The sequence below is a fragment of the Nyctibius grandis genome, chromosome 10 (genome assembly GCF_013368605.1).
Source record: "Nyctibius grandis isolate bNycGra1 chromosome 10, bNycGra1.pri, whole genome shotgun sequence".
Lineage (NCBI taxonomy): Eukaryota > Metazoa > Chordata > Aves > Nyctibiiformes > Nyctibiidae > Nyctibius > Nyctibius grandis.
Genome location: NC_090667.1, coordinates 16979580 through 17003709, shown reverse-complemented (window position 1 = coordinate 17003709; position 24130 = coordinate 16979580). Strand labels below are relative to the sequence as shown.

The following is a 24130-nucleotide window of genomic DNA, read 5'->3' as shown; positions in this document are numbered from 1 at the left end:
TTAGCAGCTCTGTCCGATGCCCGGGGACGGGCCCACGCTGCAGGCAGTAGGTGAGGGGAATTATTTGTAATTATTTTTTTCCTGGTATTTCCAGTTTGTCTCACTTGGGGAAATAAAAGGGGAAAACTGCGTGTCCTTCGTGCACGAGGGCCGGGAGCGGGGATCGCGCTGGCTCAGCTGTTTGCTTGTGTACAGCTCGCTCGTCCCAAGGGCAGAGCGGGGAGTTGTTGGTGCTGGCAGGGAAACCTGGGAGCGTGCCAGGGAGCGGCGGTGATGGGTCTGCGGGTGGAAAAGGGGACGGCCGAGCTGCTGGCATCGGCCCTGCCGCTTCGGCTGCCCCCAGCTCCGCGCAGGCCCCAGCTCCCCGCAGGCCCCAGCTCTCTCTGCGCCCAGAACCCAGGGTCTGAGCAGGAAAAGGCAATTCACTCTGGGAGTGGGGAAGCGAAATCACCTTCCTCTGGGGCCTCAGCACCAGTCCCCGTGGGGCTGCAGCCTTGGGAAGGTGCTGGGAGCTGCACGGCTCCAGGAGAGCCGGCGTGGATGGGGTGGGTGAACACAGGCTCCTGCCTCCTGCACAGGGTCCCTCCGCTCGCTCACGTTGGAGCATTCATGTTTTCCCATCGGCGCAAGGAGCATCCTCCCTCCTACAGCTATTTGAATCCCTGCTGCTTTGTTTTTTTCTCTTTTTCAGGCTTAATTAATGCTCGGGGCTGGGAGCCGTGGCTGGGGGAGATGCCCCGAGGTGCCCCCGGGGAGATGCACGGTGGGTGTCTGTGTGCGTGTGACAGCAGGGTCACAGCCCCGGGCTCACTTGCTTTGTGCTTTATTTACACTGTCCCAAGAAATGATTTCCTGGGGTGTTGCCGTGGTTTTCGGTGTGGCTTTCCTCCTGCCCGCTGCGAACTTGGGACTTGAAAGTAAAACAAGATCTTGTTTGGAAGGGAGCAGAAGGCTTGGATGTAGCGATGAGCTGGTTAATAATAACAGAAGAAGGGGGGGAAAAAAAAAAGAGATTTCAGCCCCAGAGTTTATTTTGAGACAAAGGGCAGCACGTCAGCGCTGTGAACGCCCTTGGCTGCTGTCTGCGCCACAGGGAAAGCAGAGCTTGGCGGCGGCGAAGATAAGAGGGTCCTTTGGCAGCGGCTACAAGGAAGCAGTGTGTGTCCAGATCCTATCGACACCGCCAAGCCAGGAGAAATAAGGTCAACCTGAAAATGTTATTAGAGCTGCAGTCATCCCCCCGCCCCCCGGTCTCTGTTAGAGGACAGGGGGGTTTCAGGGCTGTCATCGCGCAGGGACGCGGCACCAGCGGGCTGGGGAGCAGGAGAATCTCTCTGTGTCGGGGGATTTGGTCTTTTTCTGTGGTTCTGAGCTTGGTGGAGGCCGTGCTGGCAGCCCGGGCGTGCGCGGGCTGATCCGCGCTGCCTTTGGCATGGGAAAGGCAAAGGGCTTTATCGCTGCGGGAGTAGTTTTGTTCGTGGCCTGCGGGCAGGCGGGTTTAGCACCGCTCCTCTTCCCTGAAACCACATGTTCCTGCAGCCCTGGCATCGCCCGGCTCTGCCCTCGCAGAAATCACGGCAGGGCCAAGAAACCCTGCCCCGGGCAGCAGGCGAGTAACGCAGCACGCAGCGGTGCCTTGTACGCTGCCAAGTGCTCGGGGTGTGTTTAGACACACACGGGCTTTTTGGTGTGACGTGCTTGGGCACAGCACGGTTTGGGCTCCCCGGGATGCTCTCCAGGGGCACGGCACGGGTTGGGCTCCCCAGGATGCTCTCCAGGGGCACGGCACGGGTTGGGCTCCCCGGGATGCTCTCCAGGGGTATGGTTTGGGCTCCCCGGGATGCTCTCCAGGGGTATGGTCTGGGCTCCGGTGGCACTTGCTGCTGCTTGTTACATTTCAGACCAGTTTGGGGAACTGAGAACCCTCTCCCAGCTTGGCGTGTGTTAAATGTGCATCGAGTTCCCGGGGTTGTTTTGCTTTTCTCATCCTCTTGGGTGTTTTTTTGCGTTAAGCCTCCTCTAAGCTCACGAGGGGCTGGGAAGGGTGAGATTGCTCTGAAAGGGGAGATGTCACAGGGGAAAGATGAAGGGTCAGGACATGGGGACTGTCCTGGAGCGGGCTGGCGAGTGCCCTGTGCCCCTCAAACCCCCCGGCTCCGGGCTGTGAACCCTGGGGCCAGGGCAGCCCCTTGGGGCTGTTCCCCAGGGCAGCTCCGCCTGGCACGGGCAAGCTTTTGCCTCCCCTTGGTGTTGGTGCCATTGGGGCTCTGCAGGAGCCCCCTCTCCCCATGGTGGCCATGGGCCAGGTGACCCCTGTGGCCCCAGAGCCGACTCAGCTGCGGTTCCTGCAGCCCCGGGTTGTCCGGCTCCACCCTGGGCTCCCCTGGCTCAGGGGCCGGGGACGTGGGAGCCGGGATGAGCTCGGTGGCCCCAGGGGGAGGTTTTGGGCTAGTAAGGAGTTTAAGAGCCCTGGGAGCCTGATGCCTGTTGTTGGTCACCAAAGTGGCTGAGAAAGCAGGAGGAGGAACGAGAGGTGGAAGAAAAAGGGACCGTGGGGCTGGGGGGCTCAGCCAGGGAGGGGGATGCCGGGGGGAGCAGGACCTGCAGCCCTGCCTGGCACGGGGGCGGCCGTGTCACCCCTTGGCAGCCGGGGAGGCTTTGGATGCACTGGGGAAGCTGCTGGTGCGGTTGGGGCTGGTCCAGGGGCTGGTGCCCCTGGGGGGGCTAGTGCTGGGGGGGCTTTTTGTGTCGGCCTCGCTGGGGCAGGAGCCTGCAGGGGCTGGGGGTGGTGCGTGGCAATGGGTGGGGGGACGTGGGAGCCAGCCTGGCACCAGCTCCCAGCCCCAGCCCAGGATGCAAAGAGGGGGCTCAGGCCTGGAAAGCTGTGGGAGGGATGGTGGGAGCAAGGAGCAGCCCCTGCCTGGCCGCGGCGTGATGGGGAACGAGCCCATCTCGGCACCCTGGGGTTGGGCTGGGCTTGGTGACCCCAAAGCGGAGGGAGGAGGAGCAGCATCAGGATCCCCCTGAGTGAGATGCAGCCCCCGAGAGCTGGCGGGAGCAGGGGAGGAAGAGGAGCGGGGCCGGGAGGGGCTGTGCCGGAGCAGCCCCCGGTCCCAGGGGAGATGAAGGTGCCAGGCTTGGGAGCGGGAGCGCGTCTCCCTGGGAATGCCCGCGGGGCCGCAGCGGAGCCCTTCGAGCAAGACGAGGCAGGAGCCGGTTGTTGCCTGCAGCCTTGGCTGGGCTCTGCCTGCAGCTCTGGGGGCCAGAGCTCCTGGGAAGCGCAGGAGCCCGTTCCCTGAGGCCACCTCGGCACCCCGCAGCTCTGGCACCGCACCCCGGCTGCAGGGAGCACGGAGGGGGGCTGCCGGGGGGCTGTGGTGTGCCAGCCGAGCGTGGGAACCAGCCAGACCTCCGCACCTCTGCTTCGCCCGGCGCCTGATGCAGAGAGGAGCAGGCCCAGTGCTGGCGGACGGGCTTTATTTACACCAGCCCCGAGAGCCCCCCGTCCCTCCGGGGCAGCCTGTGCCACCGTCCCGTCCGTACCCACCGACCGTCGATATGATACAGGGGTACACAGGTAATTACAAGGGGGCTGCGTCCAGCCCAGCGCCCGGGCCAGCCTGGCCACGCTCTGCCCTGCTGGGACCCACCTCCTGCATCCTCTGACGCCGAGGGGTCCGGCTTGTCCCTCCTGGGTCCCTGCTGCTCCGTGGGGTGACATCCTGCAGGTTAATGACGTGGGCAGGCAGGCGGCTGCGTGGGGCTGGGGGGACCAAAAACCCCAAGGAAAGAGATGCCTGGTCCGAAGGGGAGGGGAGGTGTGATGGGAAGCTCCAGGGCCGGGTGGTCCCCAAACGTCCCTCGCTGCTCTGTGCCCTCCCCTGGCATCGCTCCAGGTTCCTCATTAGCCCGGACTGAAATTCCTTCACTCCTTTCCAGAAGCCGCTGCTGGACCCGCCTCGTACCTGCAGGCTGTTCCCCGGGGGTGCCAGCCCTGTGCCTGCCGTGCCACTGCTCGCTGCCAACCCCGGCTCCTGTCCCCGAGCCCCCATGGCCCAGCGGCTCTGCCCCCACCAGAGCTGGGCTTGGCCTTGCAGAGGCTCATCCTGCCATGGGGACACTGATGGGTGTAGATGTGGCCCCTCCTGCAGCAGGGACCCGCTCGGTGCTGCCTGCTCAGGTGGGAGCCAGGGAGGTGATGTGACACCAGGGCTGGGATGTCCCTCTGTCCCAAGGGCCCTCGGGCACCCTTCCTCGCTCACGGGCTTCCTCCCAGCTGGACGGCAGGACCCCATGTGGCACCCAGCCCAGGGGGTCCCTGGGGCAGCCACTCCCGTGCCCTCCTCTGGCTTGTCCCTCGCCCCAAGGGACCCCGTGCCAGGTCCCCCCCGGCCATTTGGCCGTTGTCCGGTTTGAAGAGCTGCTCCTGCAGGGTGACGTGGGGGAGCGGGTGGGCAGGAGCAGCGGGGACGTGGCAGGCGGCTGTCACAGGTCGAGCCGGAAAGCCCCGAAGTAGCTGGCTGCTGCGTCGTTGTAGTCGATGGCCAAGGAGGAGACGGAGACAAAGAGCTCGTCACCGGCCTTCAGCTCAAACAGTCCCCCCTGGTAGAGCGCGTGGAGCCCGTAGTCCGCCTCGGGCGCCCAGCACTTGGTGCCCACCCCTTTGAGCAGGAGGATGGGCTGGCTGTAGGACGTCTTCCAGTTGATGCACTGGACGAGCTGGGGGACGGAGACGCGGGTGCCGGCCCCGTCGCTGGGGTAGCGGAAGTAGATCTGGGAGTAGACGTAGTACTTGCCGGCGTGGTTGACGCGGAGCCGGCCGTCGCGGTAGGTGATGTTCTGCAGGTGCGAGTGGATGGTGCTGGCTTCCCAGCGGGCGATGGCGTGGCGGCAGGACTGCGAGAGGTTCCCGAAGCGCCTGGAGCTCCCTGGGGAGAAGGACGGGTCAGCGAGGGGAGCGGGACGCCCATCGGGGTCACGGGAAGGGAGCGGGGCGCTCTGGCTCTCTCCCCTCCAGCTCAGAGGGGTGGGGAAGGTGGTCTTGGACTGGACAGGAGAAACATCTCCCAGGAACGGCTGAGGGAGCTGGGGGTGTTTAGCCTGGAGAAGAGGAGGCTCAGAGGTGACCTTAGTGCAGTCTACAACTACCTGAAGGGAGGTTGTAGCGCAGTGGGAGTCGGCCTCTTCTCCCAGGCAACCAGCGATGGGACAAGAGGACACAGCCTCAAGCTTGGCCAGGGGAGGGTCAGGTTGGACATTAGGAAGCATTTCTTCTCAGCAAGGGTCATTGGACATTGGAAGGGGCTGCCCAGGGAGGTGGTGGAGTCACCATCTCTGCAGGGGTTTAAGAAAAGCCTGGACATGGCACTTAGTGCCCTGGTCTAGTTGCCATGGTGGTGTCAGGGCAATGGTTGGACTCGATGATCCCAGAGGGCTCTTCCAACCTCATTGAGTCTGTGCTCTGCCACCACACGCATCCTCCCCTCCCCGGCCCTTTGGGTGCCATCCTCCCCCTGCCCCCAGCTCAGCCACATGCCGGCGCTCAGCCCCGACTCACCGTCCTGGGCCGGGCTCTGCGGGCGGAGGGTGAGATGTGCCGAGGGTTTGCCGGCGCTTTTGGGAGGAACGTGCCCCTCCGAGGTGTTGGAGTAGCTCCGTCGGGCCTCTGCAGGGACAGGGACACGCAGCTGGAGGGCGCAGAGAGCGTGGGGACGCCCGGCCCCGTGCCGAGGGAGCGGGGCAGCGACGCGCCCCGCTGACCCCTCAGACAGGGAGGTTATTTGGGGATGGGGACAGCTGGTCAATCATTAACGTTTCTGTGCTGTCCCTGTGGCCCTGGCCTCAGGACAGACACACGGCTGTCCGTCCGACCCGTTCCCCGCGGACACGGGCCCTCCTTGCCCCCCCGGCGCTGGGACTCACCCTTCGCCGCGCTCCTGCGGAGGACGTTCTCCGTCACCTGAACCGTTAGAGAAGAGAAACGCCCGCAGGGTTAGAGGTGACACGGGCGCTCCCCGCGCTCCTGACCTCGTCTCTCCCGCTGTGGCTCTGGGCTCCCCAGGGCCTGGCGTGCAGCCCCGCTCCCCTCTTCACCCACCCTCGCCATTGCCCTCTGCCACCCGATGGGGAAACTGAGGCAGGGAGGCCGACCGGAGCCCTCCCATCGGCTGTCCCGTCCTCCCCCGCTCCCCACGGCTGGCGGGTCAGGGCTCACCGTGGCCACGTAGGCTTTGATGGTGTTGGCCAGCTTGAGGCAGGACTGGTTGGTGACGAGCTCCTCGAGGCCGGAGCCGTCGTGGTCCTGCTGCTGGCGGATGGCCTGGAGGCACCGCAGCTCCTCCGCGCTCCCCGGCGCCTGCGCCTTCAGCTGCAACGACACCGGGCAGGAGGCTGGGGGGGGGCAGGGGGGATGCCTGGGGGGCTGCGGGCAGGGGGCAGCTGCCTTTGCTCACGGCTGTGCCACGGGGCGCAGAACGGTACCCTGGGATGCAAACCCTGCGCGGGGACGGGGTTGGGTGGCAGGAGGCTGGGGGCGGGGGGTGGCTCCCAAGTTCTGCTTGAGTTTTTGTGACTCAAAAAAATCTGTTTTTGTGACTCGGATGGATTAAACTCCCATCTTGTCCTACGACCCCCGGCAGAAGCAAGTCGTGCTCATCCCAAACATCCTGGCCCCTTTCACTGAGCTCCAGCGCGAGGCGGCGGCGAGGCTCAAGGACCCCCGAGCTGCAGAGCACCAGGTAAAGCCAAGGAACCCGAATTTCCCACTCTCCATCTCCCTCACTTCCTCCTCTGCTGCCCCGGGGGAACGGGGGCTCCCCAAGCAGTAACCCCAGCCGCAGCCCTGAGCGGGTGCTCCGGGGCAGGGGCTGCCCGGTGAGGCTGCAGCTGCGCCACGGACGTGCCCAGGCAGCCCCGGCCGCGCTCCCCCCCGCTGCTCAGCTCCGGGACGGGACCCCAAGCGCTCGCAGGGCTGCGTCAGCCCCGGCACGGCTCACACGCTCTCCGGGTTGCGGTTTGGGCTGGAAGCCTTCCCTCCGCGTGACGCGGGCAGCTGCACGGCCAGCTCCCCCTTCCCGGGCTGTCCCGGGGCTGACCCGGCTCAGCTCTGGCTGTGGGACAGGCACAGCTGGCTCTAGGGTCTCACCACACCGGGGTGGGGAAACTAAGGCACAGATGGGACGGCTGCCCTGAAATCAGGGTGCCAGGAGCTGGGAATGAACAGCAGCACCTTGACCATCCGACCTTTGTCACCTGGGTCGTTCCCAGGACACAACCCAGGAGTCCTCGGGCTTGGCCACCTCCAGCACCCTGCGCTTCCCCCCCGTCCCCGCTTGCTCCGAGCCCCCCCCAGCCCTGCCGAGGGGTGAATCCCCAAGGTGCTGAGCTCTGACCACCTCCCCCAGCACAGATCTTCTGTGGGGACCCGGTGACAAGCCTGGGAAATCAGCCCAAAGAGGTTAGTTCGAGTGGCTTTGTCCTCCTCAGCCCTTCCCTGCGGCTCTGTGAGCAGGGACGGGGGTGTGTGAGTAGGGAATGGGGGTGTGTGAGTAGGGACGGGGGGTCTGTGAGGGGACAGGCCCGTCACCCCCGAGTCTGGGCTGCGGGAGGTGGAAGGGCCGGGTCCCCGCACGGTTACTTGGTGTGATGGAGCCGGATCGAGCCCCCGAGAGCTACTGGCCTGGGGCAGCGGGGGGAATTTCCCAGCCAGGGGCCGCATCCAGCGTCTCACGACGGGGGGGGAGGAGGATTTGGTGGCCCTGGAGGGCGGGGGGGATGGGAACGGCGGGGGGGGGGAGATGGAGCAGGATCCGGGGGCGAATGGGGCCCGGAGGCGAGGGCAGCCCCCGATGTGGGGCCGCAGGGCCCCCCCCTGCCCGCGCGGAGCCCAGGACAAAGGCTCCTTCTCTCCACATCTGGACCGACGGCTCCGGGCGGAGCCGGGGCAGCGTCCGCCCCCCGCCCCACAGCTGGACCCGCGGCGGGGCAGCGCCGGTAGCCACCGCCCCCGGCGAGCAGAGGCGCTGCGGGGCGAGCGGGCAGAGCCGCCCCCGCTGCCGCCGGGTGTCCCGGGGGTGCAGCCCCCCCCCGTCCGCCCGCACCGAACGGCTCCGGGCCGGGTGGGTGCGGGCCAAAGCCCCCCCCCCCGCCGCTCACCTTGGAGATGGCCATGGTGAAGTAGACGAAGAGGCCGGTGGTGGAGGCGATCTGCAGGGCGAGGATGGCCATGACGGCCACGCTGCCCCAGAGCGGCCCGCACCGCCGCCGCCGCCGCCGCGCCCCGTCGGGGCCGGGGCCGGGACCGGGGCCGGGGCCGGGGCCGTCCGCCAGCATCGGGGCCTCGGAGCCGCCGCTGTCGGAGCGCAGGTAGTGCCCGGCGCTGGGCTGGTGCGGGGCCATGGCCCGGCCCGCCCCGGCTGCCGCCGCCCGGCGCCCACCGCGCTGCGACGGGAGGGACCGGCCGGGGCGGGGCGAGGGGCGGGGCGAGGGGCGGGGGCTCCCCCGCAGCCCCCTCCCGCCGCGGGGACCGGGGGTTGGCCCGGGGACACGGCCGCGGTGCCCCGTCGGCAGCGGGGGACAGGCGGTGGGGACCGCGGGGACAGGGTTGTGTGGTCCTCAGGGACCCCCCCAGTGTGACCCCCCCCGGGGCAGCGCGGGTGGCGGGGGTGGGGTGGCCCCACGGGGCTGGGGGACACCCGGGTCCAGGCAGCGAAACATCCCCCCCATGCTGGGAACAGCGGGTGTCGGGGCTGGGGGCCGGGGCCTGGCACGGGTTTAGGGGACGGGGCCTGGCACGGGTTTAGGGGACGGTCCGCATGTCCCCGGGGCCTCCGGGCCAGCTCTGGGTTCAGCTGGGCCCCCCCCGGCCCTCGGACGGGCGAAGGTTTGCAGAATCGCTGCCGAGCATCTCCCGGAGGCTTTGCCCGGGGTGGGGGGAATGTGCCCGCTGTGCCCCCGGTGAGAGCCCACCCCTGGGGGGAGCAGGGCACGCTGGCCCCTGGGCACGCTGGCCCCACGTGTGGCTGTCCCGCGGGTGGGCAGAGCCGCCGGTCACTCTGAAATGGAAACGTTGGGTTGTTTGGAAAGCAAACAGCAAGGCCGGGCCCTGGGTGCTGCCCACCGCCGTGGTCAGGTGAGCCGGCGGCTTTTAGGGCTTTTGGCTCTGAACTGAAAGTGAGAGCTTGATAAAACACAGGAGAGCTTTGGTCTGCCCAGAAACCGCCTCCCTCTTCTCGCAGGATGGGGTGTGGGAAGAGCGGGCTGGCCTCGGCCTGACCCCACAGGGAGCACTGGGACCCCCAGCCTTGTGCCTTGGACCAAGGTGAGATCCATGACGGAGGGGGCTGCCCTGTGGCCCAGCCTGTCCCAGGGGGTCAGGCCCTGCGGCCGCCCCGGGCTGTCCCTGCTCACAGACCCCATCCCTGCTCACAGACCCCCTGTCCCTGCTCACACACCCCCCCGTCCCTGCTCACAGATCCTGTCCCTGCTCACAGACCCCCCCGACCCTGCTCACAGACCCCATCCCTGCTCACAGACCCTCTGTCCCTGCTCACAGACCCCGTCCCTGCTCACAGACCCCCTGTCCCTGCTCACAGACCCCGTCCCTGCTCACAGACCCCCTGTCCCTGCTCACAGACCCCGTCCCTGCTCACAGACCCCGTCCCTGCTCACAGACCCCTGTCCCTGCAGCCACAGCCATTCGTAGAGACATATCCACGAAGCCAGAGCGGCTCTGAGTGACCAGGGCTGACGTCCCTGTGCCATGCAGGTCCCCATCTAGGGCTGCTCTCCCTTGGTGAGAGCTGTGAACCAAAGCCCTGCCAGCCTGAGCTTTGATCCTCGAGGGGTTTCAAACCATCTGCGACATTTCAGTAATAACATTGGTTCAGGATTTGGCCCTTGAGCCTGGAGTTCCTGGGCTGGACCTTGCAGAGCATGTGCCATCTAAGGACCCCTGACCTGGGGAATGGGGACAGCTGGTAGGACCTCCAGCCCCTGGGCTCCCCCAGCCCATGGAGCTCCCCCAGCCCATAGGGCTTCCTCAGCCCCCCAGGCTCCCCCAGCCCACCGCTCTGCCCAGCACGCCGAGCAGCCCCGTGACCAGCCAGCGTGGCCTCCCAGCCACAGGACAGTGGGTAACTAGTCGCCTTATCGGCTTTTATTGCTTCTGTGAAAGACTTTGCCAGGCCCTGAATAACGCCAGCTCGGCACAAACGCCCTCACATCGCTGATCTAATCACCCACCCGCTGCACCAGCGGCTCCGGTGGCCCGTGCTGTGCGAAGGGAGAGGACGGGGTGGGTGCGTGTGGAGGAGGCTGGCGGTTTCCTTGGCATCTTCGGGGTAGCAGAAAGGTTTTTCCTGTTGCTCTTTAGCAGGAAGGCAGCAGAGATGCTGTTGGGGGGCTGCTGTCCCCCACCCCGCTCCCCACCTCCTGTTGGAGCCCACTCGGAGTCCAGCTGCAGGAGCAAGGCAAAGGGAGTGGGACACGATGCGGGCAAGGGCCGTGGAGGGGGATGCTGAAGGGCTGAGGGCTGATTTATTACCAGCTGTGCCAGCCAAAGCCTTTCAGCTCGGGCTGCGCGCTGATCTCGGTGCCCGCTCCCATCTATGTCCATCCAAGAGGACACAGCCCCAAGCTTCACCAGGGGAGGGTCAGGTTGGACATTAGGAAGCATTTCTTCTCAGCAAGGGTCATTAGCCATGGGAAGGGGCTGCCCAGGGAGGTGGTGGAGTCACCATCTCTGGAGGGGTTTAAGAAAAGCCTGGACATGGCACTTAGTGCCCTGGTCTAGTTGCCATGGTGGTGTCAGGGCAATGGTTGGACTCGATGATCCCAGAGGGCTCTTCCAACCTCATTGAGTCTGTGATTCTGTGAAGTGCATTTGCAGTTTGGGGCATGGATGTCCATGCAGAAGCAGCCTGGGTACCGCTCCCCTGTGTGCTGGGACCCCAGGGAACGGGCACCGTGGGCTCTAGCCTGAGCTCTGGGGCTGGAGAGGGGAGGGCTGCAGAGCAGCCGAGCCTCAGCGAGGGCAGAGGCAGCGCTGGAACCGTGCAATGAAAATTGGGTGGGAGCCAGATAAAAAAACGCCTCCAGATACTGGCCGAGGAGTTGTTTTTCAGTGGTGATGTTTCCTGGTGGGAGAGCCAGGTCAGCTGAGCCTGGAAGGCTGTTTCCTCAGCGCTCAGCGGAGCAGAGCAGGCGCAGGGGAGGAGAAGGGCTGTGCCGGGGTCTCGCCAGCGTCGCCCTGGGCTGGGGAACCAGGCAGATGAGTTTGTGACCGTGGTTTTCCAGTCTGCCCCCGGATTCACGATTCAGTCGCGTTTTCCCACGTTGTCCGGGGGTGAGGGGACCTGCTGGGTTGGGCTGGACCCCTCTGGGGCTGGGCTGGCAACAGGGCATCCCTCCCCGTTCGAGGTCGGGGCTCCCCGAGCTGCTGCTTTAAGGCAAACTGCAGCTCCAGCAGCTCAGGGTTTCTAACCCGTGTTGGCTCCAGGCTCCTCAGTCAGGAAGCAGCAGCCCCCCGGGACGTGAGATCATCGGTGCAGCTCAGGAAGGCCTTCGCTAACCTCCCTGCTGCGCTCTCCCAAACATCGGCCTTTCAATTTGAACTGATAAATTCCTGTGCTGAGGTTGTTTTTTCGGGGGAAAAACCTCTTCCCCCTCACACCGCGCTCCCAAGGCTCAACGGGAAGGTCAGTGCTTCCAGCCGAGGCGCTGGACCAGCTCTCCTGCCTGACCAGGTCCACCCCGACCATGTGGAGAACCCGCTGGGACCTCCGTGCCTCAGTTTCCCTCCGTCTAGCACAGCTCTCAGAGGGCTTTCCTTCCTTCCCAGGTGCTTGAGGTCACTGGTGGGAAGATGATGTCCAGCTCAGACGATGCCCCATGTTTGTTCATCCCAGGGGATGCCACCCCTGCTCTGCTGCAGCGCAGTGCCCCGGGGGTGTTTGGTGTGGAAGCAGGTAAGAGATGTCATGAGAAAAGGCTTAAACAGCAGGAGGGCTCCCAGAGCCTTTGTTACGTCGGGCTGGATGCCAGCAGCGAAATGCCCAGCGTTGGGACACCGGTCCCAGCTCCTGCAGCCACTTTTGAGCTTTTCAAGCATCAGCATCACCTCGTGCCACACATTTCCGAGCAGAAAGTCCCCATCCCTGCACCAGGCACGGGCAGCAAACCCCTGGAGATGGCCGTGGCAGCAGAGAGGGGTGATCAAAGGGGGGTCTTTTATGTCCTCCCCTGCCCAGAATATCAGGGATTCTACAGCACGTTGAACTTGGGGTGAAATGCGGAGGGACCCGTGTGCTGGGGGTGGTCAGCTGGGGGGTACGCTTGGTCCTCCAGTGAGTAGCTGGGCTGTGGTGGAGGGTTGTGGGCTGGGAGGGGGGTCTGTGGGTCCGAGGGGGAAGGAGGACACGTTCGGGTCTGTGCTCTGGCGATGGGGCTGTTGGCTCCTGATGGGCAAGGGCAGGACACAGCCCGTGGGCAGGGTGCAGGCACCTGCGGTGCGGGAGGGCGGAGGGGACCACGGGGGATGTTGGGGAGGTCCCTGCGCCCTCCCCGGGGGACCTCAGGGTGGGGAGTGTGGGACCATGGCGCTGGTCGGCCCTGCTGTGGGGTCCCCCCGCAGCCTGGCTCAGGGACAAGGATGTGCCAGTGGGCCCAGGACAGGGCAGCCCCAGCAGACGTGACTCAGCACCCAGAGAGCGTGACTCAGCACCCCAGAAACACCCTCTGACAACGCCTCAGTGCTGATGCCGCAGTAACGGGGCGCCCAGTTTCCCCCCGGACCGGCCGTCCCAGTCTGCCCGAAACCACTGTGGAACCAGCAGAAAATCCCCCACCAAGAACCCCGAAAGTCTGCGCGGTGGGAGGGACGGGTGGCTTTGGGAGATGCCCACAGAAGCTCTTCTTTCTCAGTCACATCCAAAATATCCCTCCAGAAGGGAGCCCTGGTGATGGGACGAGCAGGACGGGGCAAGGGGTGGTCATGGAGGGTGTGCGGGGTGAAGCTGTGCTGATGCTCTCAGGAAGCCTTGTGAAGGGTTGTTTTAGGCTTTATGACCGGTGTCACCTGTCTCACTCCCTCTCGTGTGACCCAAGCACCCAGCTTGGCCCGGTTCTTGCCTCAGTTTCCCCCGGCGCTGTGCCACACACAGCATCCTCTGCTGCCGCACTGCAGTGCTGGGTGGGGGGTACAAACCACGGTCCCAGCGACCCGTTTACGTGGAGACTTTGCTTTTCAGCCTCGTCCTTTCCCCTAACCTCGCCCTGCGGGGTCGGGGGGGGGCAGGCCTCAGCAAAGCGTGGTTGGAGCTGACTCAGAGCTTCCCACCGCAGGTTTCCTGCTGCCTCAGGGGTTTTTCATGCCTCCCTCCCTCCTCCTCCCCAGCATCACCCGCTCCTTGATGCTGCCCATCATGTCACCCCCTGCCTGGGGCTGGGGCCAGGGTTTGCTTGTCCCCGTTATCACAGGGGTCAGAGACCTTCCCTGCTGCCTGGCTGAGGCTGGAGGGGCTGGCGGTCACCCCGAGTGGGGCAGGACGGGTGGGCTTGGACAGGCACAAAGCTGCCCAGAAGCTCCTGGGCTGTGGAGCTGGGACACGATGCCTGGCTGCTCCTGGGCTGCAGAAGGGGAACGGGAGCTCCGGGCTGGTCTGACTCACTGCCGGGGTTTTGCAACCTCCTGGCAAAGCAGAGCATCAAAAAAAAAGGAATTAAAAAAAAAAGAGGAAAAAGGCTGGTGGGAGCCCAGCCATGCACCCCGCTGGGGTCTGGGGACCAGCTGTGTCCCCTGGGTGTCCTTGGAGGCAGCTGTCTCTGCTCTGGCCAGGATGGCCATGGAGGGGCCTGTTTCGGGGCTCAGACGTGGTGGCAAGCCGTGGGCTAGGAGGGGGCACGTGGGTGGTGACCCCAAACACCCTCGGTCCCTTTTCTTCCAGACACCGGCCTGGGAAAGGCTGTTCCTGTTTCCGTGGAGGGGGAAAAGCAGACAGAGATCCCGGCTGCTTCCACCCTCCTGCTGCCCCGGGGCTCCGGGCTGGGCCAGGCTGTGCCAAGCCTTTTTCTCACGAACCAGCTGGTTTTTAGCTTCCAAGTTCAAGCTCTCCGCAGCCAGACCTCCCAGCAGCTCTGCACTGAGCAGCGTGGCCCTCGCTGCCTGTTGGAGCGATGCATGAAGCCATGAATGCTGGGATGCCTCCACAGCGGTGCCTCCACCCATGTGTCCAGGAGCCCACTTCAGCTCGGCCCTGGGCCTTCAGACCCTACCTGGGCTCTGCTCTAGGTGTGCCCACCTCCAGCTCCACCACGGCCGTGCCCCTGCCTGGGCACGGACCCTGTTGACCCAAATCCTGACCTGTGGAAGAACTTCATGGCTGGACCTCAGACCTGCCTCTCACCGCCAAGTTGCCTGATGATCTGAACTTGTACTTGAACCAAGCTAGCACCTCTGGGTCTGCTCACCCTGCTGGGGGTGACCCGGGGGCAGCTGGGGGTGAGAGCCAAGGGGGAGCGGGAGAGGGAAGGGAGGAGCAGGGCTGCTCCCTGCTTTGCTGCTGGGAGTTGTCAGCTTGGCAGCGGAGGGACCGATGGTTGAGGTGTTGGAGCGAGTCCAGAGGAGGGCGACCAAGCTGGTGAAGGGTCTGGAGGGTCTGACCTACGAGGAATGGCTGAGGGAGCTGGGGTTGTTTAGCCTGGAGAAGAGGAGGCTCAGAGGTGACCTTAGTGCAGTCTACAACTACCTGAAGGAAGGTTGTAGCGCAGTGGGAGTCGGCCTCTTCTCCCAGGCAACTAGCGATAGGACAAGAGGACACAGCCTCAAGCTGCGCCAGGGGAGGGTCAGGTTGGACATTAGGAAGCATTTCTTCTCAGCAAGGGTCATTAGCCCTTGGAAGGGGCTGCCCAGGGAGGTGGTGGAGTCACCATCTCTGGAGGGGTTTAAGAAAAGCCTGGACATGGCACTTAGTGCCCTGGTCTAGTTGCCATGGTGGTGTCAGGGCAATGGTTGGACTCGATGATCCCAGAGGGCTCTTCCAACCTCATTGATTCTGTGATTCTGTGATGGAGGGGGGGAGACTGGGGCAGCCCCATAAAGCCACAGCCCGGCACGCTGGCCTGGGAGGGACGCAGAGCCCTAATGCTGCCGACCCCGTGTAACATCACAGGGTGGGACTGGTAGCTCCTGAGCCACACCTGCCCTGGCCAGGGGCATCCTTGGCTCCACTGAGGCATGAAGGGCCAGTTCCTGCCTCCAGCTCCTTCGCTGTGTTGGGCTCCCTCGTCCCAGCCAGCCATCTGCGCACTCCCTCTAGTGGGACCAGCCCGTGGCCTCTGCACACACGTGTGCCCGTGATTCTCCTCTCCTGTCTTGATGGCTTCTGGAGATCTTCCTCTGGCCATGCTGGCTCTGGTCCCTGCCCTGGCCACCCCACTGCTCCCGCAGCCCTGGTCCCCTCGCTGGTCCCCGTGTGCCACCTGGTACCCATGGAGGGAGCAGAGCATCCTCCAACAACCTGAAAGCCTTGGGTTTGGGACCAGCTGCCCCATGGCGTGGCGGCTCAGCGCCTGCCCCAAGACCTCCTCTCCAGGAGGTTTTGTACCAAAAGGTGTGAATTCCTGTCCTGGGCAGATGTCCTCTCCAGCTGCAGCCACATCTGGTGTGTGGCCTCTGTGTACTGGCCCAGCCCTCGCTGGTGCCACACTGGCACTGCCGCAGCCCGGCTAGCTGCGAGGCAAACGTGGTGGTGGCCACCCAAGCAGCCACGTTGCCCTCACACCACCGTTGTGTTATCTGCAGCAGCCGTCTCAGCGTGGGGCTGAGGGGAGGCCAGAGCCAGAGACCCCAGAGCCAGAGACCCCAGCAGGTTTTGGCTCGTATAAAGGCCAACCCAAGGGGTTTGGGATGAAGTGGGTCTCCATATCCCGCTGGAAAGGAGGATATGGAGACCCCCCTGGGGGGTCTCTTGGCAGCAGAAGCAAGCTGGTGAGATGTATCCTCCCTCCACCCCTGAGGAGAGAGACGTGGAGAAGGTTTCAGTGTTCTTTCCACTGAGCTCATTTAGGTGGCACTGAGGAACATCGACAGTGGAGCTCCTGGTTCTCTCCTCGTGGCTCTGCTCGCTCCCGTCAGGACCTGTTCAGCCCTGGGCTTGGCCCTTCTGTTACCACACGTAAAAGATGCAAATCCCCAACCACAGCTTCAATTGGCCTCTGGACCTGACTGCTAGGGGCTTCCTGAGAACATTTAGTGTGCCCACAAACCTTGCAGAACGGTGCTGGCGGGTGTTTGATCAACATCTGCAGCATGATGATGGGGCTGGGGACCTCCTGGCTTTCTCCAGGCAGCTGCTGGTGTTTTGCTGCTGGTTACTCAGTGGTTTAATGGCAACAAACCCTACAGACCCTAGCTGACAGGGACCCAAAGCGACTTTACACCGCTGATTTCACCGGGAGCAGGACCAAGGCCATGTGCATTTGTCCTGTGGTGCGTGTGGTGAGGTCCAGGTGCTATTCTCCTCCTCCTCCTCCTCCTCCAGGAGGACAGAGCACGTGTACAGGACCTGGGCTCGCCGACGTGCCTGGGTTTGATCGCTGCTTGGCAGGTCACGTCTTTTGAAAGCAAGACAGGGACACGGGTGTGAGAGTCACACCTTCAAATGCGTCCCAGGAGCATCCCCACCCAGAGACCAGCCACACCAGGGGCTCCATTTCCCACCTGGCCGTTTCTCCTGGGCGCTGGCCGCATCCCTCTGGATGGGCAGGAATCGGCAGGCGTGGAAATTCGCTGAACAGACCAGTTTGTGCATGAGTTGGTGCTCGCTCAGGGCACGTTTGGCTGGCACACGTTCAGACTCGGCGTACTCACTTTGTGCAGCAGTTTGTGCATGTCCAGGCTGTGCAGCAGGTCGTGGCACGCTCCGTGTGAGCTGAGAAGGTCCCCCAGACACTGGAAGGGCCCCCAAACACCAGCATCCCCCCTCCACACTGCTGAAGGCATTGGGAGGGGACCGAGGGGACCCAGCCATGGTGGGTGCTGAGCTCATCGTGTTTCTGAAGGTGCTTGGGGCCAGGAATGGATGCTGCGGTGGTGTCTGAACCTGCCTCCAGCAGGAAGCTCTCCTGCACGGGGAGGGGGGGTTCTCAAACCAGTTTGGCTTGGCTTAGCTTTTAATTTTTTTATATATATGTATCACTCTCTCCAGGGTAGGTTTCACCAGACATAAGGCCACGTAAAGCAGCTGTGTTGATGCAAACACCCGTCACCGCCCTCCTAAGCCGCTAAGGTGAAGGAAACAACGTGGGGAAGGGGAAAACCATCCCCACCTGCCTTGTGCTTCGTGTGATAAACCTTCTGCAGGAGCAGCAGGAACCTCCCCTGCGCAGGCAGAGCCCTTCCCCAGCCCCGCTCCCGTCCAGCCCTGCCTGCAGCTGCGAGGCTGCTCTGGGAAATCATTAAAACCCAACTTTTCGTTGCTGTCGTGGGCTCTTTGGCCTGCCCAGGGGCTGTGTGGGTGCTGGGATACCAGCACCCTTGGGGGTTTTTTGTTGGGGGTGCGGGGGGGGATAGCATTGTGCTCCGTCCTGCTGCTGAGCTCGGCTGGCCCGGGGAGGAGGAGAGGGAGAGGAAGAGGAGGAGAAGGAGAGGAAGAGGAGGAGGAGGAGGAGGAGGAGGAGAGGAAGTCGGGCTGGCGAGCCAGAAGCCAAACCCGTGGCCGCTCCTCCCCTGACCCTTCCTGTTAGGAGGAGCACTCGCTCCCCAGGCACGGCTGGGACCCCCCCGGCTGCTGCGGGCCGGGGGGAGCTGGGGAGCCCCGCGGTACAGCCGGGCAGGGCCGGGGGCCGCCGTGCCAAGGCCACCCCGCTGAGCGACAGCGGCACAAGCCGGGCGGGGGGGGGAGCGGCTCCGGTTCCCCCCCCGCCAGCCCCGGGGGCGGCTCCGCCCGCCCCGTCCCGGTGCCGTGGCCGCTCCGCTCCGGCCCCGCAGATGTTGCTCGCCGTCCTCCTGCTCCTCCTCGCCCGCCCCGGCAGCTCGGTAGCCGGCCGGGGGCTCACAGGCAAGTCGGTGCCACCGGGGGCGGGGGGGGGGTAGGGGACACCCGGAGCCCCAGCGCTGCCGGGGCCGCGTCCCGCGGCGGGGGGGTGTCACGGCCCGGGGGGGGTGTCACGGCCCGGGAGTGCCCGTGGATGTCGCACGTCGCGTTTTGGGGCGGGGGCTGAGCCGTGGGGGCTGCACCGGACCGAGCCCGGGGCTGGGGGCTGCGGGAGAATTTTCCCGGCTCCGTTTTTTAAGCAGCAAAGGCATGTCCCGGGCTCGGGCGCTCCTCAACCCCGTCGGTTCCCCGGCCAAAAGCTGCTCGAGGAAGGCCGGGCAGGAGCTCGCAGGCTGTCCTGGCCCTTAGCGGGATTTCTTGGCAGCCATCCGACAGGAAAGCGCCTGTGCGCGGGGAGGGCAGCTCCGGCTCGGCCACCCCGGGGGTTGTGTCTCTGCGAGAGTGGAAGGGAGCAAAGGGGCTCCCCGGGTGGGAGCTGGGAGCGGTCGCTCTCACAGCCCTCCCCAGGAGCGTGGCCATCCTCGGGGAAGAGCTGCTGGAGCTGCGGGTACGTGATAAGGCAAACGGCTGCGTTTTTGGGGCGAGAGGTACCAGGGGAACTCGTACACAACCGTTGGAACCTTCTGCTTAAAGCCAGAAATAATTAATTGAGTCCCCAGCGCTGCTGTTTGCAGAGTGGCTGAGCCGGGGAGGGTCCCTGTGACCACGGAGGGTCCCTGTGGCCACCTCCTGGGCAGATGAGGTTGAATCTCGAGTAACATCTCATTCGTTTTTCAGCCCGCACGCTTCCTCCGTGCTACTCCGCCGACCTCAGCCCGGCCTCGGAGCGACTCGTCTCGGCCGTGGGCTGCACCGTGCTGCTGACGGCGCCGGCGCTGGCGGCCAGCAAAGCCGTCTCGTGGGAGCACGCCGCCGGCCCGCGGGAAGGGGTCATCGTCAGCTACGCCTTCGATAGACCCGCCAACACGTCTCGCCCCTACGAGAACCGCACGAGGTTCAACGAAACGGATTTCTCGCTGCAGATGGTGCTGCAGCAGGGAGACGACGGGCTGTACCGGTTCAGGTCCGAGGAGGAGGCCACGGGCTGGTTCCAGCTGCGCGTTGTCGGTGAGTGTAGGGATGGGAAACCCCTCCACTGCAGCCGGGATCGCTGTGGAGGAAGGTGTGCCGGGTCTGGCAGCTGATGGTCATTCCGTCTCTCCCAGAACCGCTGTCTGAGCCAGAAATCGTGGGCAACTCGTCAGTGAAAGCAGGACGCAACACCAAACTTGTTTGCAACGTCCTGGAAGGGAAGGCAGACTTGTACTGGTGGAAGAAAAACGGGGAGGTGCTGCTGGGGAGCGACCGCATCCAGTTCGTTGACAACACCACCCTCTGCATCGTGAAGGCGTCGATGAACGACAGCGGCTACTACGCCTGCGTGGTCCGCAACGCCGTCAGCCAGAACGAAACCTCCTTCCTGCTCCACGTCCAGAGTAAGTGGGGATTTCTGCCTGGTGTCCGGGAAGGGAAACGGGGAAATGCCCAAAAACCCCACGGGTGACTGCCCGGCGGCGGGCGCTTGCCTGGGGGGTGGGTAGGGGGTTAGGTGGGGGCTGGCTGCAGAGCCTGGGGCTCCTCTCCCTTGCAGACGCTGCGAACGTGGTGCTGCCCATGAGCCTGGCGTGCGTTGTCATCGGCTCGCTCGCAGGTGAGTGCCAGGGCTGGCTCCTCACCCTGACTTTTTAGCTGGCTGGTGGGTGCTGAGCATGAGCAGGGACGGGGGGAGAGGGTCTGTGCTGGCTCCTGTGCCATGTCCTCGCTGGGACCTGGGTTTCCCAGCCAGGCAGCCCATGGGCAGGGGCTGGGGCTTTGTCACTGCCGTCGTTTCGAGCGGGGTGTCCCCAATCCGAGGAGGGAATATTGGCCTCCGTCGCCTTCCCTTGCCTCCCTGCTCCCCCAGATGTGGGAGGGGAGGTTGTCTGGACCTGGGAAGAGGATCTGGCAGTTTAAAATAGCAGTGGGAGGTTCTCACCCACGAGGTGATTCATGTGGGTGTTTTGTTATTGCACGAAGTTCTCAGGTTTTTCCTGTGAGAAGCCTCCGGGCGCTGGGTAGGTGCTGGAAAAGCTCCTGCTCTCACCAGCCCCGTGACGCTCCCCGTGTACCTGCTCCCGTGTGGCCATCGGCTGCGCCGGGGCGATGGGGACCTGCGGGGCGGCGTGGAGATGGGCAGGGGGGCGTTTCCTCCAGACCCCAAACCCCAGCCCTGCGTCGGGGGGGGCTCACGGGTGCGCTGGGCTCAAGGTTTCCCAGCTGAGCACCGTCTCTGGGGCGTTTAACGGAGACACCAACTGGTTTGTCCCCAGGTATCTTCGTCTGGTGCAGGAGAAGGGACCGCCCGTGCCGCGGCGGCTGTAGGTAAGGTGCCTTCGGCCCCTCTCGTGGGGTGGCCCTGCTCCTCCTGCCAGCGCTATGAACCAGAATTCATCCTTGGCTGAGTACGCGGGAGGGCTGGGGGTCCTTTGCCAGCCTCTCCTGGCAGCTGTAAGAGGCAGCTGAGGGGTTGCCCTCCCTGCTCCGGGGGCTCAAAGGCTTTGCTGTCCCCCTTGTTTAGTCCCCACTGGGGTTTGCTCTGAAAATACCTTTGATTCCCCCACCCAGAGCCTGATGCTGCTGGTTATCTCAGGCAAAGCAGGCGCCAGGCAGCCTCGGGGTTCCCCCTGGTCCATCACCCATTTGTTCCATTGCCTGTTCTCCCTCTGTGCTGGTGGTTTAACTCCCGTGACACGTTTTCTGAAGGTGTAGGGGGGTGATTAGTGGTGGCCCTGCCCCTATTCCTCCTGTTGCAAAAGCAGCAAAAAACTCACGCTGTGTTTTTTGGGAAAGCGTGGAGGGGAAACGCTCTGGGGTGTCTGGGTGAGGGGCACGTGGAGGATCCACACCCTGGAGGTGGCTCAGCTGGAGACCTTTGCTCTGCTCGCAGGTGGGGAGCGTGAGGCTGCACCCATGCTGCCGTCCCCGATGGTGCTGGCGGGTGCTGCCTGCGGAGCGCCCGACGTCGGATGATGTCCCGGCCTCTTCTGGGCTCGCCTCTGGATTGCTCAAGCTGCTGAACCCCACAAATACTTGTTTGTACAACACTGGCTTTTGGACTGTTTCTGCGGCGTCCTGCCCTGGCCCAGGGCTCCTTGTGCATCCCTGGGGGAGGTGGGCACGGCCGTGCCTAGAGACCCGGCTGCTGCGGCGCTCCCCACCTCCTCACCTCTCCTGGCTTCCCCCCAGGCTCCGTGGGGTAAGTGCTGATGGCTCTGGGACAAGCCGCTGTCCCCGCCGGACACCCACACAGTCCTGGGGCTGCTGGGGCGTGCCGTTGTGCCAGCCCCTGCCTGCGTGGGGCTCGAGCCCCTCACCGTGGCCTCCCGGCGCGGTGCTGTGCCGGGGCCTTGCCAGCGTGGCTCAGCGGCTGAGACCGTGGGTGTTCTGCTCAGCGTGGCCCTGGGGGGAGGAAAAAGGGCAGGATTTTGCTGTTGTTTGCACTGGGGAGTCCAGGAGAGGTGTGGAGCCGGTGGCAGGGGATGGAGGAGCAGCGAAGTGGTTGTGTTCTAGAAGGGAAACGCCAAAGAAATCCCCGTGGCCGCTGCGTTAGAGCTGTCAGGTTCCCTGGTGCCCTCGCAGGTGTAAGACGAACGCAGCCACGGTTCTACAAAAAATACTTTTCTAAATTTTTGGGGATTTGTCTGTAAATCGTTTTGGAGACGTCGTGGTTTTTTAATGTCTGTAGCTACTAATAAAAGCGCGTGTGTTATCCCAGTTGATGTTGTCGTGATCTTCAGGGGTGGGAAATAACCCCTCGGGGGTACCCAAAGCCTGCGGTAGCGGAGGGACGTGCTCCCCGCTGCCGGGCCCTGCGTGGGCTTCGCTGGTGGGTTGTGGCTGGTGGCAGAGCTGGAGATGCTGGACTGACCCCGATGTCCAGCCCTGCAGGAAGAGCTGCCACGCTCAGGGAGGTCATTTGCTACGGCTGTGGGGGTCCTGCGTCCCCTCCCTCGCCAGGGCAGCCCAGCTCCTGCTGTGGTTGCAGTCTGGGAGGCTGAGCTGGGGTTAAAACCAACCCCACAACCCCGCTCTGAAGCTGAGCGAGGGTATTTTTAACCTGTAGCAGTTCCCTGAGTCACTGGGACCTGGCAAGCAGCCGCCCTGGCACGGCCCGGGGTTGTGAGGAGATGCCACCCGAGTGCGACGGGGTCGGAGATGCCTCTGGGCTTCGCCCTGGGGGAGGTTTTAGCTTCGAGGTTTATCTGGTGGCCTGTGTAGGCAGGTTGATGCGTAGTAGCTGTGTTCATAATCAGAAAAGCCTCCTCTCGGCTGTAGGAGATGCCTCTCTGCGTAGTAACAGCTAAATGTGGTGGGGAAAAACAGCCTTGGGGAAGGATAGAAAGTATGTGCAGAGTCTGTGTGTCCTGAGTAAACAGGTCCCTGCGTTTGTGTACCGGAGCGTGTCGGATGCGCTGGGATGTGCCTGTGGCAGAGGTGTTGCCAGCATCCATCTCACCCTCGTGCCTTCAAGCCCGTCCTCCCTCGTGGGTCTCTTCCCCCTCCCTGGGCAGCTCAGCCTGCTGTCCCCCTAACAGCAAAGCTTGGCAAGAGGCCGTGAAATCCCATCGCTTTGCAGTGTGGGCAGGAGCTGACCGAGCACTTGGCACGAGCAGAAGAAGACTTTTGGCATGCGCGGGTTTGCCAAGCAAACAAACTACTCCTGGTACAGCAGGTATGTATTTCAAGGTACTACAAAATTAGAATAGAATCATAGAGTCATAGAAGGGTTTGGGTTGGGAGGGACCTTAAGGATCATCTAGTCCCAACCCCCCTGCCATGGGCAGGGACACCTTCCACCAGACCAGGTTGCTCCAAGCCCCATCCAACCTGGCCTTGAACACTGCCAGGGAGGGGGCAGCCACAGCTGCTCAGGGCAACCTGGGCCAGGGTCTCACCACCCTCACAGCAAAGAATTTCTTCCTGATACCCAATCTCAATCTCCCCTCTTTCAGTTTAAAACCGTTCCCCCTTGTCCTATCACTCCATGCCCTTGTAAAAAGCCCCTCTCCTGCTTTCCTGTAGCCCCTTCAGGTACTGGAAGGTGCTAGAAGGTCTCCCTGGAGCCTTCTCTTCTCCAGGCTGAACAGCCCCAGCTCCCTCGGCCTGTCTCCATAGCAGAGGGGCTACAGCCCTCTGAGCATCTCCGTGGCCTCCTCTGGACTCGCTCCAACAGCTCCGTGTCCTTCTTGTGTTGGGGGCAATTACACCCAGAAAAGCAAGTAGGTGTATATTTCCATCTACTACCAAAATTACTTCTGCTAAAGCAGCAAGTATCCACGTATCAATATTAGAAGTGTGTGTATCTATGATTAATTTCTTGTATGAACACCTCTATATGGGTGTTATTTGAAGTGTTACCCAGTGTGGTGCCCATCAAACTGCTCCCAGGAGCGAGGCCAGTCCCTCGTGGCCAAAGTCTCCCTGCGTGGCTGACCCGTGTCAGGGGATGGGGACTCAGGCAGGCATCCCCTGGCTCCTCCTGTCCCACAGAGAGAAATTCCTGCAGGGCAAGGCTCCCTTTTGGGTAGGAACCGAGTAGTTTTTATACCGTAGCAACATGAGGGGGCGTGAGACACTGCTGGTTGGGGCAGATGTTTCTGTTTCACCCGGAACAGCCTGTAGATCATGATTTTTTCTATTTTTCTCAGATCAATTTTTCCTTCCCTGGGCTGTTTCTCTATTCCCCCAGCTGAAGCAGCCAATACCTGTCACCAATTCCTACTTTCCCAGACTGTTTTTCAGTTTTTTTGGCTAATTTTCCCCTTTCCAGATAAGTTTGTTGTTGTTTATTGTTTTTTTTTTTGTGGTTATCGAGGGTACTTGGGGTATCCAAAGCTCTGCCTGTCAGTTCTTGGTGACACATCAGTCTGTGACGGGGGATTTTGGGGCTTTGGCATCCTCTCCCTTCGCCCCTCTCTGCCTGGGCTGTGTCTCCATGTGTGTTAGTTTGTCCCTTTGCACAGGGAAGGTCCGTGATGGGACAGCCTGAACGGAGCTGG

The 24130-nt window shown here is 63.5% G+C and overlaps 2 protein-coding genes across 2 annotated transcripts; one reads left to right on the top strand and one right to left on the bottom strand.

Moving 5' to 3' along the window:
• Positions 1–3460: 3460 nt before the first annotated feature.
• Positions 3461–8432, bottom strand: LOC137668197 (tumor necrosis factor ligand superfamily member 10-like). Its single transcript, XM_068409530.1, has 5 exons — positions 8155–8432; positions 6215–6367; positions 5923–5959; positions 5558–5665; positions 3461–4928 (listed from the first exon to the last, which is right to left on the bottom strand). Exons 1-5 carry the CDS (start codon positions 8395–8397, stop codon positions 4486–4488), a joined length of 984 nt encoding a protein of 327 aa, XP_068265631.1. The 5' UTR covers positions 8398–8432; the 3' UTR covers positions 3461–4485.
• A 9239-nt stretch (positions 8433–17671) lies between these two features.
• Positions 17672–21845, top strand: LOC137667817 (junctional adhesion molecule A-like). Its single transcript, XM_068408925.1, has 6 exons — positions 17672–18056; positions 18831–19160; positions 19259–19528; positions 19684–19743; positions 20402–20453; positions 21019–21845. The coding sequence occupies exons 1-6, from the start codon at positions 17987–17989 to the stop codon at positions 21029–21031; spliced, it is 795 nt and encodes a 264-aa protein (XP_068265026.1). The 5' UTR covers positions 17672–17986; the 3' UTR covers positions 21032–21845.
• Positions 21846–24130: the final 2285 nt, after the last annotated feature.